The 18,536-nt window shown below is 37.2% G+C and overlaps 1 protein-coding gene across 6 annotated transcripts in view; it reads right to left on the bottom strand.

Annotated features, from left to right (window-relative positions):
- slc4a4a (solute carrier family 4 member 4a) overlaps window positions 1-16,984 on the bottom strand; it is a 66,473-nt gene extending 49,489 nt beyond the window's left edge. For 4 of the 6 annotated variants that reach the window (XM_053653839.1, XM_053653837.1, XM_053653835.1 and 1 more), the window contains exons 1-3: window positions 16,881-16,984; window positions 16,549-16,623; window positions 7,478-7,551 (exon numbers count right to left, since the gene is read on the bottom strand). In XM_053653839.1, coding sequence (XP_053509814.1) covers window positions 7,478-7,551; window positions 16,549-16,568 — 94 coding nt within the window. In that variant the 5' untranslated portion in view covers window positions 16,569-16,623; window positions 16,881-16,984. Of the gene's footprint in view, window positions 1-7,477; window positions 7,569-16,548 lie in introns of those variants that run through there. The other 2 variants (XM_053653834.1, XM_053653838.1) reach the window with 2 other exon arrangements.
- Window positions 16,985-18,536: the final 1,552 nt, after the last annotated feature.

The raw sequence follows: 18,536 nt of genomic DNA on the forward strand, positions 1-18,536 counted from the left end.
ACATCAGGCTTTAGCAGGTAGTGGTGAACTTCCAGTGTTTAGGTTCTTCTCATGGAGGCACGTTCCATCTTTTAAGTCCTGTTTGTACCCTTTGAGTACATACAGCGGCACACTCACGACACACTTGTCACTCTGTTTTGGCAAGCAGATCAGAACAAGATGATTTGATGACTATTTGCCCTTTAGAAAAGCTAGGACACACTGATTATCTTTTATTAAAACATACTCCTTCCGGAGAGTTCTTGTCATCATGCACGCAACAGATTATTTATCATATCGGCCTCCACACACTGGAAACATTTATCACGCACATAAGCAAATATTATTCCCCAGACTATGTTAAACCAAGGCTTTATCTTAAATGACACAAAGTATTTTTTGGTTGTGTTCCTGATAGAAAGTTACTAATTTGAAGAAACATCTATTACAATTATACCGAGGTAGCTGTAGTGAACAAGGAACCATTGTGTATTGTAATGTGTATTGTAATGTACTGCAGTAAACAGTGTTCATGTCATTAAATAAACCAGGTCAGAAGTGAAATAAAGCTTGTGTCTGAAACTTTATCATAGCTTATTGTGATAGCTTACTGGCGTCCTTGTTCAACTTTCATTCCAAAGCTGATTGAACAAATCAATAATAAATAAAGATTTTAAGTAAAGCTTTTAACCTAAGCTTCCCCTAAACTAACATTATTTATTGCATTGGGATACAAACCATACAGCCATGAAGTTACATGCTGAGTAATGTTAGCAAAGTATGAAATGAAGTAAGATACATGATGTAAATGTTACATGATGTAATTGTAATTGTATTAGTTACATGATGTAAATATAACTAAATCGATCTGCATCAGCTAATGACTAAAAATTAGTCCACTACCATTAGCATGATTTCATTTAACTTTGTTTTACTAAATGCTGACGATCAACTGAACTGAAATAATGGAACCTTCAGCCTCATTTATGAACTACCCTCCGTAAAAAAGATTAAGATAAGATAAACTTTATTGATCCTGGAAGAATATTTAATTGTTTCGAGGTTGCAGAATGTAAATAAAGAATCATCAAAGGTAAAGTGCAAAATACAAGGTTAAATATAAAAAAGTATGAAGTAAATACATTAGAATTATACAAATAAAATGAAAGCACAAAGTAACAATACAAAAAGGTATATTGCAACTGCACACAGTTAAACTATAGGTGTTCATTCAAAAAAGGTGAAATGAACAACTATTGCACTTAATATAGTATGTAATATAGTAATTAAGGCATTTTATCTTGGATGTCATAGTATAGTGATTAATGCAGGTTCTGTGTATTTGGTTTATTATTTTGAACTAAAGCAATAAATGTTAGTGTTAATTACTTTTCTTACATTGCATTAATTCTGAAGTTCAGAGTTGGTTAGTGTTAACTAATGGTATTAATAATGCTAGTTAAAGGAACATTAGTGTCAATCATTACCAACACTCAGAATTTATTATTGATGTAGTTCTTACAAGTAATGTTTTGCAAGTTGAAAATGAATAACTAATTTGATAAAAACATAAAGCAGCACATACTACTAAGAACAATGTTTGAACATGACATCATCAACAGCCATGTACTTACAGGTGAATATCAACTCATTTTATACATTTACAAGCATTATTACATTTGTTTTGTACTTACCGACACTTTTTAAGAAGATATGCATGTATTTACTAAAGCAGCTTGGTACTACTTACCACTATTATATTAGCACGAACTGCTGAATTTTGCCAGGTATTTTCTTTTCACATTGTACATACTTACACATACAAAATATACACCAAGTACAATGATTTTATGCTATTTTTGGACAGAGCTGGCCTGTGACCTTTTCTTTGGCAAGGTTTAAAATCACAATACAATGTGTGAAAACATAACTGATAAGTCATGTAAAGTGCAGTTATTATGAAATAAAACATGGTTCTCTTGCTTCACTGCCCTTCCATGTTGGACTGCCTTTTCATGTTAAGGCATAAAACATTTGAGCTTGTAAGTTCTTTTTACAAACTTGCATCAATGCTGTAAGATCATTTTGATGAAAAGCCAGCATATTGGTAGAAAACTAATCCATACAGTTAGCTATTATTAGCTAATAATGTCTAGTACATTCACTGAATGTTGAATATTCAAGTAACTATCGTGAACTTTTTTACATATGTGTACGTGGTGATACAATGCAATACTTTTATTATGTAAATACATAGTTCTTACAAGCAAGTTGAAAATGTATAACTGAATTTAAATAAAAGGTAAGAACCATGTTTGAACATTACAGTAGCCACTTACTTACAGGTAAATATCAAATAACGTTATAGATTTACAGGCACTATTAAACTTGTCTTGTTATGCATATATTTAATGAAACAGTTTGGTACTACTTACCACTATTATGCTAGTTATTAGCACAAAATGTCAGGTATTATTACTTTAGTTACTAAGTATTTACACATACAACTTGCAAAATATTCACCAAGTACAACTTATTAAGTGCTACATATTAAGTTATTACTAAATTGTGCAAACATTTACTGCTGTACAGTAATGTACTAAAGTCCATTATACATAGTAAATAACAGAAATGCCTTTTTATTACCACTCACTTACCTATTCAATATTAAGTGCCAACCATGTTGTGAAACAAACTGCTACAAATATGTTAAAAATCCAAAGTTGACAAAAATTGCCAGGAAGACATTCGCCTCCACATTTTAAAAAGCTATTTCAATGCAAACTAAGGAAATTCTACCTAGTCCATTAACCCCATATAATTCTGCAAAGCTACCACATTTCTCAATGCATTGGAAGTCTTTTTCAACTTATGATGGGTAAATGATTAGATCTGAGACACTGATTATCGACTAGATTTGATCAATTGTTTATTAGCTAACTAATATTAAATGTGCTGGGACAGAAATTATAATCTAAACAATTAGCAATGCAGATAAATCAGCAAATAAATTATAAACTTTGTTTTTTACAGCTCTGCTAGCTTTGTTATTAAGAAAAGGTTCACAGGGTTCATGCTCTTGCCTCCAATGAGAATACTGTTATGAAAAGAAAAGTACTCCCTGAATTTATATTGATGTTTAATGTTTTAGAATGTCGAATGTTTCAAGTCTTGTATTTTTTTCCCCTAAAGCTACATTTGAGCATTTTCAGTTTACATTCAGGCCGTAAATGAAATTGGAATTAAATGCAATGGGAAAACATCCACCGTTAGTTAAATATGAAACAGTTCTAAGCACGTGCTTAATGATTAAACAAAACGATTAAAGTAGACATGTAAAGGCACCAGACATTGAATGAGAAAGATAGTGAGGGAAAAAAGAGCAAGAAGTAGGAAGGGAGGGGGAAAAATCACATTGATGGGGAGTGAGTAAAATAAGGAAAAGGGAGTGAATGCGAAAAAGGTAACGGAAGAAACAGGGAGGGTGGAAGGTGGCTTTGTACAAGACTTCCTGTCCTTTTGGGCAAACCCATAGAAAGCAGCGTGAATTAAATTGGCACACACGCACACAGACTGTCAGTGGAGAAACTTAATAGCCTGAGTCTGGCCAAATGCTGCGGGCTTCCAGAGCTCAACACCTTTTGTTTCCACAAATAACAGAACTGCTAGGACATGGGGTTCCACAAGCTACACACTTTTCCAGCATGCTAATACAGTCACAAAGTAGAGTTGGGTGATATAATGATATAATTTCAATATACGATAAATTATGTCACAACACACCTTTCTAATAGTACCCTCAGTACTTCTACATCATCCAACAATAGCTAACTGGATGTTAATATTCATTTTCTTTTACCAATCACTTCACTTTTCCACATTATTGTCATGATGTACTCACACTAGGCCCAGTTGCCTTTTACCATGCCCAAGCAAAATTGTCCCCCCTCCCCACTCCCCCGCTGGCCTGCACTCACACTGCACTTAATGTTCCAGGCCTGAGTACGCTTACGTCATTACAATACAAATTTTTGTTTTGAAGAAAACTGGAATAAAAGCACTCTCGCACAGCACAATGGAATCGCTTGGAGCACGGTGACACATGGCCCTCTCACATGCCTAATTGCCTAATAGATTTATCACTTATGCAGTGCGGCAATTTACACTTAATCGTGCTGCATGTATCAGAAGATTTTTACGGAGGCAGCTTTAGGAATTTGCAGCTTTACTCGCTGACTACGATTCCCGTTCATCAATACGGTAAGAACCAGACCCGCTATAAACCCAAATATTCTCGAATGGAACAGTCGCATTATTGATGTCATGTTTCAAGTTCCATGCTCGGCCACGGTTAGCGATCATACTAAATGAGTCTAGCTGAACCAACTTGTCCTGGGCACGGTTCAGCATTTCAGCAGTTCTGTAGGTGGAAATGCCTTGAGATACAGCCTGACAGGACGGCTATGGTAACTCGTATAAATCTAACAAATCTAAACCTATAACTATATCTGGATATCTATAAGGCTGCTTTGTGGCAATGTCCATTGTTAAAAGTGCTATATAAATAAAAAATGAATTGAATTGAATTAAAAATAACCACTCTTTACAACCGTGGTGAGCAGAAAAGCATCTCAGAATGCACAAGACATCAATCCTTGAAGTGGATGAGCTACAACAGCAGAAGACCTCATCGGGTTCCATTCCTGACAGCCAAGAACATGTTCACTAAACTTCGATAGCTGAGAATTGAAAAAAACACTGCCTGGTCTTTTGCAATCTTCAACTTTCAAGCATTATGATACTATATTTTTACTACATCCCATCACTACCAGAATGCAAAAAGGTACATATAGCCTCGTTTTAACATTTTAACATATTTATAAATATTCTAGGTTTTTAACTACAACTCAATTTTAATTCAGTTTGAGAAAATACTATATTACGTTTTTTCATTCATTTATTCATCGTCAGTATCTGCTTTAACCTGGTTAGGACTGTGGTGGAATGAAGACTAAGAGTGGGAATGCCAGTCCACTGAAGGACACCATGAACAAACATTCACCCCCTCATTCACACCTCTTGGGAATTTAGCGCAACCAGTTCACATGCCAGCATGCTTTTGGGAAGTGGGAGGCAACCAGAGGACCAGGAGAACATGCACAGAAACTCCACACAGACAGTGCATATTTAATAGCACAGTGTTGACCAGCTTCCTAACCATTTGTACATTTTAATTTATGTTGTACATGTAAATTCTTATGAATGAGAATGTGCTGTCTCGTTAATATTTCATAAATTCCTGCGTATTGTACTAAATGTAATGCAGTCCTTCAGCTGTAAAACTTTAACACATGAACTCACACTGGAGTATACTTGAGAGTTAAGTGGTATAGGAAATGTCCACCAAAAATGATTTAGTTCCACAACCTGGGAACACTCAGTATCCTCTGGCAAAAGGAAGCAGGGAGGGGTTGTGTGAGAGTTCAGTCAGTGGTGAAAGGAAATATCCCAGCTGTAAAAATGTAAGCATAGCGAAGAGAAAAATCTTGGATATACATAGTAAACTCAGCATATTACAGCATTCCGTACTCATATGATAATGTCCTTAAGAATCGGTTTCAAATGAAAATAAATTTGACTGAAAATGTCAAGGCAACCTTGTGTTTACTGACAAAGTACTTAAGCTAAGTGTTTTCTTAACAGAAGGTCATCATTTTTACATCCCAAACCCTCAAATCTAGTTTAACTATCAAGACTCACTAACATCTCAAGAGTGTTACTACAGTGTAGCCTCGGTGGCTGATAATGCACTGTAAACATCAGTGGATATAGCTGTGAGAAACATTTCTGTAGAATGCTATTGCTAACAGCTAACTAGTCTTTTACATAGCTTAAAGTTATGATATGGTGTTTGGAGGCAACTCTCCTTTCTCTTTCTGATGCAGTATTAATGGAAATGTTCACATTACAAGCCTTATTGCTTTACTACATTTTCATACAGATACCTTGATTGAAAATTTGTAAGTGAACAGTATCTGTCCCATATGCATGAATAAAAATAATAATAATAATAATAAGTTCATGTGAACAATCCGCATGCTTTAGAAACAACAACGTTCATTCAGTATGGCTTAAGTCTTTATGAGTAGAAATAAAGTAAATACAAGGAGAAACCAAAGCTTGTTTGCTCTGAAGGTCAGCTAACAGCTTATTGACAAGAAGATAACAAAGTACAGATTTTTCTGTATTTATGGCTGTTACTATAACTTCAGTGCTAAAAATGTGAGACATCCCACATACACACCAAGAACACACAAAAATGATGACGAATCACATATATAACGAAATCTAAGACCACATAAAAATGTGTTCGTTGTTCACACAGTTTTGAGTTTATTGTGAAATATTGTAATTGTCACTTTCTATTCTGGAACTGGTTTTTGCTGCCAGTATTGCTGCTATACTTGTGCTGCTACATAATGCACAATAGCTTACAGTTTACAGTCCATGTTTATAGTTTACAGTCCATGTTCTGTGTATCTATTGTCCTGTGTATTTACTGTTTTGTTCTGTGTATTAATTGTTTTACGCTCGTCTTACACTGTTGTGTATCTGCACTTGCGTACTGTTCTATGTTGCACCATGGTCCTGAAGATACGTCATTTCATTCAAGTGTATACAAGTTATATAGAGGAATGACAATAAAAACCCACTTGACTTGACTTGATACTCTCTTGCTGTTGGGTCTTAAAATGTATTCCAATAACTACATTTTTACCAAACACTAGCATCTGGGATATATCTCTTACCCAAAACTACTAAATACTACCGATGTCTAAATGAAATGTAAACTGAATTAAAAGCTATACATCTACCCAAATGCATTTTAAAAAGGAATTTGAATAAAAATCTGATCGTAAAAATGTTCATTCTGTTCACATTGAGCAAATGAAAAAACTTGCTTGCCCTATTACTGATTCAGAGAATCCTGCAAAACTTTGGGTGTAACATTATACTATGGCAACAAAAAAAGAGAAGTTTTTGTAACTGACGTTATAATTTCACTACCATTATTTAAATTACAGAGCTATAGAAAAGCAGACTCTGGGTCTTAGCCAAAAATTTATGTTACATTAGCAGACAGTTAGTGAAGTACACACAATACCATGTGATACCTTTTTGCCAAATGTTTAGAATTAAAGACTGGGCCAATAAGCAAGGACCCAAAGTTTTAATGGCCATCTTATGTATTGAATTTGAACATTCTGAAAGTAAAAAAAAAAAAACATGAAAATATGTCAATACTGGCTGAGTTGATCTAGTACAATAGATTGTGTTATTCTCCTTACGCCAACTAAAACCCGACATAATGATCAAGTATCAAAATTTTTCATGCTCACATTCTGTACTCAATTGCAATGTTTATGAACGCAGAAATACATCACTATATGATATGTAGCTAAGATATAGTTTTAAAAAATCATGGTAGAGATCTTACCTTCGACTTCCTCCTCATCACACACATGTTTGAGAAAGGACGCCCCTCTGTCCAACACGGCCTCGTCCTCCATCCTGTAATAGTAGAAGAGGAAGAAAGATTGCTCGCATTTTTCTTCTAGGGACAGCATTGAGCCGTAGCCCCTCGGCTGGTTTACCTGTAACATGTTACTGCTAAGGCCAGCCATGTTCCCAGGTTAGCAGCTATCACTAATAAGAGTGGCAGTTCTAGCTTTGGACCTGGATCTAAATGAAAGGGAGATAGCAGGGGGGAAGGTACTGGTAGGTCATGGGAGCATAATCCATTCGATGGGGGCAGGCTGAGAGTCCCTGTTAGATGCTAATTGACTTTGATGAGTCGCAAGGTTCCACGTGGTCAGAAAACACACTAAGCAAGCTTAGACTCACATGTTGCATAGAGGGAAACTTCCTCTGACCTAAATAAGCACATACAGTACACATCCTAACACATAGACAGGTGGGTCGGCACATGGTTAGCGTGCAATCATCTGCTCTATGAGGATTAGGTGAGCTTGTTTTGGGGGTATAATATAGAGCACTAAAGTAAAGTTATTTCCTGTTTCAGAATTTCTTTTAATATGTATAGCAGACATGTAATATATGTGCTAAATAATATCTCATTCAATTAAAATGAAGGAGGTTAAGCAAAGAACAAAAACCTGTGTGGCCTGTATTAGTAAGAGGAAGGTAAGTGTGGATTATTCTCCTGTAACTATAAATATAACAGCCCAAAGAGTGCTATTCCTCTTGCACCACAGTGATTTGTCAATGATTGCAATTTTGAATGTATTAATGAGCAACAGATCACACCTTTGAACTATTTGTAATTACAGTTAATGTTATGGAATAAAATATTCCTATAGGACTGTATTACAAGCACATTAATTACGAATATCATTTACGTTACAGCTGGAACTACGGTCAGAGCCATGCTGTTACAGAAAATTATAAATCTTCTAAACCAAGAATTCAACAGTGCTCTGGTATAATTATTTATAATATTCAACAAGATTATTAGATCACCTCTTAACCCCTTAAACTCACAGACTTGCATTCATCACTCATATAACAACATGTTCTTCCTACTACTTTTACTGTAGTTAGTGAATAATATACTTAAAGGTAAATACCACAATAATAAAGTGCTTTTCACATTACTCTGTAAGAATTGACATAATTGGACTCCAAGAAGTCCAATAGTAATGAAGTTCAGTAAACCCTGAACATGTCCGAACCTAATCTGCTGGATCGTTTAAACCACTCGAAGAACTTTCCCTCAACGATGTGCTCACGTCTTCAGAGAGTTCATCCAACACGCTTTCTGAAAAGTACTTATGAGGCCATTTACAAATCCCTATTTAAGCTTAAATGGTCAATCTGCATATAAATGTCCTTGCATTAACCCTATTTTTGTGAAGCAGCTATAGACAGGAGTGAAGCCATTCACCCTAAACAGCTTAAGTTCAACGGTTTGCTGCTTTTTTGCAGGATCTGACACACAGAACTGTGAAACATTCTTAAATGTAAGATAAAAGGAGTCCAAAGACCAAAAAACACAGACATGACATGAATTCAGTGTTAAACAAAGAGTAGTTTGGCACACTGAAACTGAGATTTGCAACACTCTTATATGATGTACATATGAGTAGATGTGTTTCAATGTCACTTTCGTAGATCATTTTGGAGAAGCAGATAAAAAGTGTTGCAATGCAAATTCTGTTTATAGATAGAGTGAACTTCCATTGCAGCAATTACTACTGTGAACGTTTATATACACAATAGATTTCAAATTGCTGCCTTGGTTGTTATCCTTCATTTGTTATCTTTCAACAAAATATCACTTTTTTTTGCAAAAAAGAGTTAATCTTATGCATATGTTTATAAAAGTACATACAGTATCTCACAAAAGTGAGTACACCCCTCACATTTTTGTAAATATTTGATTATATCTTTTCATGTGACAACACTGAAGAAATGACACTTTGCTACAATGTAAAGTAGTGAGTGTACAGCTTGTGTAACAGTGTAAATTTGCTGTCCCCTCAAAATAACTCAACACGCAGCCATTAATGTCTAAACCGCTGGCAACAAAAGTGAGTACACCCCTAAGTGAAAATGTCCATATTGTGCCCAATTAGCCATTTTCCCTCCCCGGTGTCATGTGACTTGTTAGTGTTACAAGGTCTCAGGTGTGAATGGGGAGCAGGTGTGTTAAATTTGGTGTCATCGCTCTCACACTCCCTCATACTGGTCACTGGAAGATCAACATGGCACCTCATGGCAAAGAACTCTCTGAGGATCTGACAAAAAGAATTGTTGCTCTACATAAAGATGGCCTAGGCTATAAGAAGATTGCCAAGACCCTGACACTGAGCTGCAGCACGGTGGCCAAGACCATACAGCGGTTTAACAGGACAGGTTCCACTCAGAACAGGCCTCGCCATGGTCGACCAAAGAAGTTGAGTGCACATGCTCAGCGTCATATCCAGAGGTTGTCTTTGGGAAATAGACGTATGAGTGCTGCCAGCATTGCGGCAGAGATTGAAGGGGTGGGGGGTCAGCCTGTGCTCAGTGCTCAGACCATACGCCGCACGCTCCATCAAATTGGTCTGCATGGCTGTCGTCCCAGAAGGAAGCCTCTTCTAAAGATGATGCAAAAGAAAGCCTGCAAACAGTTTGATGAGACCAAGATAAACTTATTTGGTTCAGATGGTGTCAAGCATGTGTGGCAGCAAACAGGTGAGGAGTACAAAGACAAGTGTGTCTTGCCTACAGTCAAGCATGGTGGTGGGAGTGTCATGGTCTAGGGCTGCATGAGTGCTGCCGGCACTGGGGAGCTACAGTTCATTGAGGGAACCTTGAATGCCAACATGTACTGTGACATACTGAAGCAGAGCATGATCAGTATGCAGTATTCCAGCATGATAACGACCCCAAACACACCTCCAAGACGACCACTGCCTTGCTAAAGAAGCTGAGGGTGAAGGTGATGGACTGGCCAAGCATGTCTCCAGACCTAAACCCTATTGAGCATCTGTGGGGCATCCTCAAACGGAAGGTGGAGGAGCACAAGGTCTCTAACATCTGAAGAGGACTCCAGTGGCTACCTGTGAAGCTCTGGTGAACTCCATGCCCAAGAGGGTTAAGGCAGTGCTGGAAAATAATGGTGGCCACACAACATATTGACACTTTGGGCCCAATTTGGACATTTTCACTTAGGGGTGTACTCGCTTTTGTTGCCAGCGGTTTAGACATTAATGGCTATGTGTTGAGTTATTTTGAGGCGACAGCAAATTTACACTGTTACACAAGCTGTACACTCACTACTTTACATTGTAGCTAAGTGTCATTTCTTCAGTGTTGTCACATGAAAAGATATAATCAAATATTTACAAAAATGTGAGGGGTGTACTCACTTTTGTGAGATACTGTATAATTAATTGGGTGTGTTTTTTTGGCATTATACATTTCTGCAGTAGAAGCAAAATTCCCCATGCTTACCTGTTTGCCCAAACCTCATAAAATAACATTTGCATTTATAGTAAATCTTCAAAAATTTGCAGTTAAACCACCTTTAAAAAAGAGAATTAAAGAAACGAGAAAGAAGTAGGTGCAACACATTATGTGCGAATTATTGAGCTTCAAAACTTAATGTTTTAATATTTAAAAAATTACAGAAGTCTAGAGCACTTTTTAACGTATGTGGCATTTGTTCACTTGCAATTGGTAGCCATTTATCTTACAATAGACAGTAGGCCTGAACAGAGTAAGTGACGCACGAGCTAACATAGCTAGTTACCTAGTTACAAATGTTGCTAGCTCGGTTGTTATGTTTAGCTAAATTGATCACAATCCTTATATAAACATTGGACTGTTATTCAAAACAGAAAGACGATGTTAGCTAAGAGGCAGGCAGTTAAACGTCCAGCTTATTACTGAGTTTTTATTTTTAAAACACATTATTCAGTAACTAGTATGAAGTATTCAGTAACTACAGGCAAACTAACTGAAAAGCTGCAGTTACAAGAGTGAGGAATGTAACCCTGGACCTAATGACAGGTCCTGGCAGTTTACACTTTCTCTAGAAGGTATTTTTCAGCCAAAGCAGCAGGTTTGTTAGCGGCTTCGCAAGCCTTGCTAAAACTCTCACCTCAAAACAAATGGACTGCCTTCTACAAACATTTTGCTTACATGCAATGTTGACTTAAAAACTGGTATGTCAAACAATAGCTGTCCTCTTGCTGTATTGTGGATGGGACACTCCCAAGAAGCACTGCTCACACATGCTGCCTATCAATATTCATATGATATGTTCAATATCACTGGATATCGTAAAACTGAATATAATCATAATGGGCTGTGTCATGACACATAGATGCAATATTTGTGTATTTAAGTTTATATCTAAGTGTGTAACAAGTAAGGGACAGTAAAGCTGCATAAAAATTAACTTTATCCAAGAACTTTATCTAACAGTTATAAAAGTAACTGTCAGTGTTATAAAAGTACTGGCAATACCCAGAATACCTATAAAATACCTAGAATACCGACTTACAATATTCTTGGAAAACATCTTATGATGTCATGTGTTGTCATATTGATATATCATTATAGTGTTCGAGTGAATCAGCATGGGCCTAGTTATTTTAACCCAGTTTGCTTTCCTTTTTCATAAGAAAATCATACTTGAAAAAAAAATCAACAACAGATTATCTGGCAACATAAACTGTGATCGCATGTTTTCACCAACATAAGTACAAATTAAAATAATCACCACAGCCAGGAAGAATGGATCTGGTTGATCTGATAGCAGTGCTTGGGCCACTGAGACATGTGTCTCTTATCTCTTCCAGATGCAATCAGCCAAACTCAAAAAATGCATTTAGAGCCATTTGTTCTTGTGTCTCCATCAACAAGACCATCAGATCATAAAGCTGAAGTTTCTTTCCGATTCTTCCTGCTGAGCAGTGGTTTGCGGTTTGCATTTTGTGGCATGGCCTCTATATTTCTGCACTTGAAGTCTTCTTCAAATGTTGGATTGTGATACCTTCACCCCTGCCCTGTGGAGGTTGTTGGTGATGTCACATCCTGTTGTTTTAGGTTTTTCTTCACAGCTCTTACAATGTTTCTGTCATGAACTGTTGTTGTTTTTCTTGGCTGACCCGTTCCATGTCTGGTTGTTAGTATACCAGTGATTCCTTTATTTTTTTCAGGACATTCCAAATTGTTGTATTGGTCATGCCCAGTGCTTGTGCTCTGATAGATTTTCCCTATTTTCTCAGCTTCAAAATGGACTTTGAAATAGATAGCTCTCTGGTCTTCATATTGGTTTATAGTAAATGGTCTGCACTTATAAGGCACATTTTAATTTTAGCGCATTTTAAGCGCTTAACACTCATTCACCGATTCACACACACACTCACATGCAAGGCACTAGCCTGCCACCGGGAGCAACTTGGGGTTCAGTGTCTTGCCCAAGGACACTTCTGCATGTGGGCCAGGAATCGAACCGCCAACCCTACGATTAGTGGACAACCCGCTCTAGCACCTGAGTCACAGCCACCCCTTTATCCTTTTTAACAACAAATGCAGTCTTCACAGGCAAAACCTAGGGCATTCAGAGCTATTAATTCTTTAAAAGTTCTTTTAACAGGGCACACCTGGGCAGCAAGAATCACCTGTCAGTCACATGTTCCAATATTTCGGATCACTCGAAAAAATGGGTGGGTTTAAATTGTTTAACATGTCTAGATGTAACTATGAGGAAATGAAAGCTGAAAGTTTAATCTGTCATCTCGTATTCATCTTTTGATCTCAAACCCAAATGTCTTCAGTGTATACAAAAACAGTAGAATTGGCCTTACTGTTCCAATATTTTCAGAGGGGACTGTATGTAATAACATTTTGTTAATAATTACATACAATAACTCCAATAACATACAATAACTCCAATAATGTTACATAATATTTATCCCCTGAGTGTGAAACATCTAGATCATCATAAAAAGCATTATTCAGTAAGTACATTCAAATTACTGAAATGCATGTAGTTATGCAAGTGAGGGATGTCAGTCTCACTCATGCTTCTGTAAGCACTGTGCATGTAAGAGGAGAAGGAAGGGGATAAGAGAGAGAGAGAGACAGAGAGAGAGAGAGACTGAGAGAGAGACACAGAGACAGAGAGAGAGTGATAGAGAGAGAGAGACAGCGAGAGAGTGACAGACAAAGAGAGAGAGACAGAGCGAGCGAGCGAGAGAGAGAGAGAGAGAGAGAGAGAGAGAGAGAGAGAGAGCCTTAACCACAAAGCATGGGTGAGCCACATGCATACACATTTCTCCTGAGTCAGCGAAATTGCACAGAAAGTCTATTACTATGGAATATCTGTTTACATATAAACAGCAAAATTTCCAAATTGCTGTTTCGACAAACCGACTCAGCTCGCTAGAAAATTTGCGAATTCGAACACGTTACAGGTAAAACTTCATAAATGTATGCTTTTGTTCATATTGCACAGGTCTGCATTTATGAAATGAAAAATATGTAGGCAGAAGTGTCTGGAACATCAGAAACAAATGAGTCAATGAATGCTGGGTTAAAATGTTAACTAGGCCCATGCTGATTCAGTCTAACACTGTAAGGGTATATCAAGATTACAACACATGACATCACGAGATGGTTTCCTAGAATATTGTAGGTAGGTGTTCTAGGTATTGTCAGTACTTTTATAACACTGACCAACCCTGTTGTGACTCAGTTTGATTGAATAATAACATTTATTATCTCATTAAATATCATTATTATTATCTATGCCCCCGCACACACTGTAAAAAAAAATTACATTTTTTTTTTTTTTTAATTGACATCTTAAAATTTCAAGATAACTTGCTGCACAGCTATTTGGAGTTAACTCAAGGTTTAAAACTAAGTGAAGCGAAGTTGAGTAAACTCAAACAAGCAGTGCAGCAAGTTTCCTTATTTAACTTAATTTTTTTTTTACAGTGTACATGCACTAGTATGAAGGTTCCCATGTTCTTATTACACCTCCATCATGCTATAAATACTCAGATGTTTGTACTGGCCCTCTCTAGTATTCTGCCTCCCTCAAAACTCCATTGCCATCTATGGAACAAACCGGGAAAAAACAAGCGAGAGTTCTGCAGCAACATTCCCACTGCAAATGTGCTCCAACATGTACACTGGTGCTTAATAACAGTATTCTATAATCCTGCTGAATATGACATGTCACCTCATGTTAATGTTTGTGCTCACAGCACTGAAACACAGCCAAACAATTTCTCTAAGCCACCGAGAACCTCGGGGGTAAAATAAACAAAACAAGCACGTCACTGATCACAGAAATACACACATACGGTATGTACATTGCATTACATTACATTAAACCTGAATGTACAAGAACAGTGTCACATTTATTACATTCATGACTGCTACTACTCACTCCAGTTCCTATGTCTGGACTCTGTCTGTGTGTGTGTGTGTGTGTGTGTGTGTGTGTGTGTGCGCATGTTTGTAACACACCTGAGTACTAGCTCTCAGCTTAGTTATGTCTTTGTGTATGTGTCTCACATTCTACTTTCCAGATACAGTAAGCCACATATGGATAAAATCAATCTGCCAAATCAATGAAGTTGAAATGTAAATGTTTTTTTAAAAGTTTTAGGGTTTGCACAATTGAAAGATCAATAAAAGATAGTTTAATCAGCTCATCTAAGGAGTAATGTATTAATGCAAACTTGGTGGTTGTTGCAGAAATAAAAGGGGTCACTCTTAAAAGCTGTCGCGTAAATTATTCAGTGTCCGACTATTTCGGGGGACACTAATTTAAAATCAGTGTTGCATAAGAGTGTAAGCACTAGACCTACCTATATTTTTAGAGAATGCCGTCTTTTTTTTCAGTCAGTGAATTCATTCTAATGCCGTCTTCAGCATGTCATATGGAGAGCAGTCGAGGTCTAAGGATTTTAAGCAGCAATTTGTTCTAAATCTCAAGGGCTGTCTTTGAGGCGAGAAAAGCAAAAAAAAAAAAAAAAGAACTATCCAGCTTATGTGCCCTATTTTTTTGGTCGATGTTTAGAAACCTTAAAAGCAAATCATGAGAAAGTACATGCTTATGCAACATGCATACAATTTTATATCATAGAGTTTCCAAATGACTTGCGATATTACACCAGTGCTGATGTGCTGAAACACTCAGATCATGCTGAATAAACTCTTACACAATGCTTACACAGTGTTTAGCTGCACTTTTATTTACAAATAGTGTAGGTGTTCATTCACCACTGTGCACCAGTCTAAATGACCTGCATTAATGCAAGTTCGCTTACTAGATAAAGGACTTCGATCTCATGAAAGCTCTATCCATTTCTCTCTCTCTCTCTGTCTCTGTCTTTCTGTCTGTGTTTCTCTCGGTCTCTGTCTTTCTGTCTCTGTGTTTCTCTTGCTCTCTCTCTCTGTGTTTCTCTCTTTGTCTCTCTCTCTCACTCTGTCTTTCTCTCTCTCTCTCTCTCTGTGTTTCTCTCTCTGTGTATCTCTCTCTGTCTCTGTCTTTCTGTCTGTGTTTCTCTCACTCTCTGTCTCTGTGTTTCTCGCTCTGTCTCTGTCTTTCTGTCTGTGTTTCTCTCGCTCTCTGTCTCTGTGTTTCTCGCTCTGTCTCTCTCTCGCTCTGTCTTTCTGTCTCTGTGTTTCTCTCGCTCTCTCTCTCTGTCTCTGTGTTTCTCTCTCTGTCTCTCTCTCTCTCGCTCTGTCTTTCTCTCTGTCTCTGTCTTTCTCTCTCTGTGTATCTCTCTCTGTCTCTGTCTTTCTGTCTCTGTCTTTCTCTCGCTCTCTGTCTCTGTCTCTCTCTCTTTCTTTCTCTCTCTCTCTGTGTGTGTGTGTGTGTGTGTGTGTGTGTGTGTGTATATGTGTGCAGTATATTTATGCTCCATTTATCTAATTAAACACTGAATATACTCGTTCAACCTTGGAGCTTTTGCTGTAACCTGAGAGTCCAACTTTTTCTTGAACCGAGCACAGATGTATGCAGTGTTCACTTACTTGCTCTTTGAGCCGCTCATGTCTGAAACCGGACGATAATTCAGCTTTGCTCCAGCTGTTCCTCTTCTGGCACTTCTACAACAAGCAAAAAAAAAAAAAAAAAAAATGAAACTACTTTTCAACTTTAAGAGTGTTCAAATCACTCGAAAACCAAACAAAACACATGCAGATGTTTTCATATGAGGGCTCTATATTCCGATAGGGGAAAAGAAAAGAAAGAAGTTCACAGAAACTAAAAAAGGATAACAAGAAAGAAGGGAGAGAAAAGGAGAGAAAGAATCTACATTTACATCTACATCAAGACAAATACCAAAAACAATCAAACAGTCTACCTTCCGTTTTGTGTTTCTTCCGCAGACCTTTAGGTCGACATGTGCACGCGCACTGTTCCGCTAAAGCGCGTGAACCCTCCACAGCTCCGGTTCATATTTGAAGCGTCATTCATGTGAAAACGTCACGACAGAAGTGAGACGTCAGGAGGGGGGGAAACCGGTGACTGTTCACCTGTGGAGTGATGATCCTGAACAACAGGCTTGTGTTCAGTGCGGAAGGACAGGTGAATTAACCTGTATGAACCCAGAACCACACAGGACTCTCACACTGAACATGTATTAGGCTATTTTCTTCTTATTATTTTGTTTTTGCTCTCTTCTACGTAAAGAACCTTCTCAGCGGTAGCTCTGTATTTGTCACAAGGTTGCTGTTGTGTACTTCTGCACGCTGCCAACTCTATACAGCGACTTTCTGCTGTTCATATTTACGCACGAGACACAGTGACCCCTATTGGAGATCTATTGGAGTTCAGTTCTATTTGATTCAATGCAATGCAATTCAACTTCTCTGTCTTTTGTCCCAGAAGTCTGCATGCACAAGGGGAAAAGAACACGTTTTTAGCGAAACATCTTCCGATATTTTTCATACTTAGCTTATATTATAGGTACTTTTTGTCATATGGGCTTTAAGAGTACCTTTGAAGAAAAAAAGAACGTATTGAAATCATTCTGATGAAATTTGAATGAAAAACGTAGGCTATTTTCTGTGCTCGTTTAGAGTTTATTGGATACATTAAACCAGTTAAATCAGACATGCTCATCTTAATGACTGTCAGCCATCTTGGACTGGAGGAACAATGTGAAGGGAGTAATAAGAACTGGAATAAATATTTATGTTACATTAGAGTTATAATCTCATGATTTAGCAGGCAAGTGGTTGGATTTATTTATATCTTGTATTTTCCCAGGAATCTTAAATCAACTGGCCATCTATTAAGATGATATGATGATGATGATGATGATGATATTATTATTATTATTATTATTGTTATTATTATTATTATTATTATTAATGTTATATGTCTTATTTTGGCTAATCTTTCTTTATAAAACCTTTTTGTCTGGCTGTGAAGTAAACATAGCTTACTTTACACAAGCTTTCAGAGGTTGAGAAGCATGACGTTAAATAAAAATCATTAGTTGAATCCTGGGATGAACAAAACAGTATTTGGAGATTTGAAGTGGTGATGGCTGGAATCATGTTAGTGACCAGTCATATAAGCAAATATTCGTAAGAATATTTGTTCACCACTATAGGTAAATTTACATTTACATTTATGGCATTTGGCAGATGCGCTTATCCAGAGCGACTTACAGACGTAGTACCAAGATCAATAAATGCATCCTGGTACCGGTTCACTAGGCCATGGATTTAGAATACCATCAGTCTAAAAACTCTGTTGGGAGGTAATATAGTAGGAAAAATCACACAGACAACACAAGTGTTTGTTTTATTTTTTAATTTTTTTCATTTAAGTGCTAATTTAAGTACATTAGAAAGAGTTAGGTCTTTAGACATGGTTTGAAGACTGCAAGTAATTCAGCTGTTCAGACACCTAGGGGAAGTTCATTCCACCACCTAGGTGCCAAAACAGAGAAGAGTCTTGATGCATGTCTTGCTTGTACCCAGAGATGTGGGGACCAATTGAGCAGCGC

Source organism: Ictalurus furcatus, chromosome 22 (assembly GCF_023375685.1).
Source record: "Ictalurus furcatus strain D&B chromosome 22, Billie_1.0, whole genome shotgun sequence".
Lineage (NCBI taxonomy): Eukaryota > Metazoa > Chordata > Actinopteri > Siluriformes > Ictaluridae > Ictalurus > Ictalurus furcatus.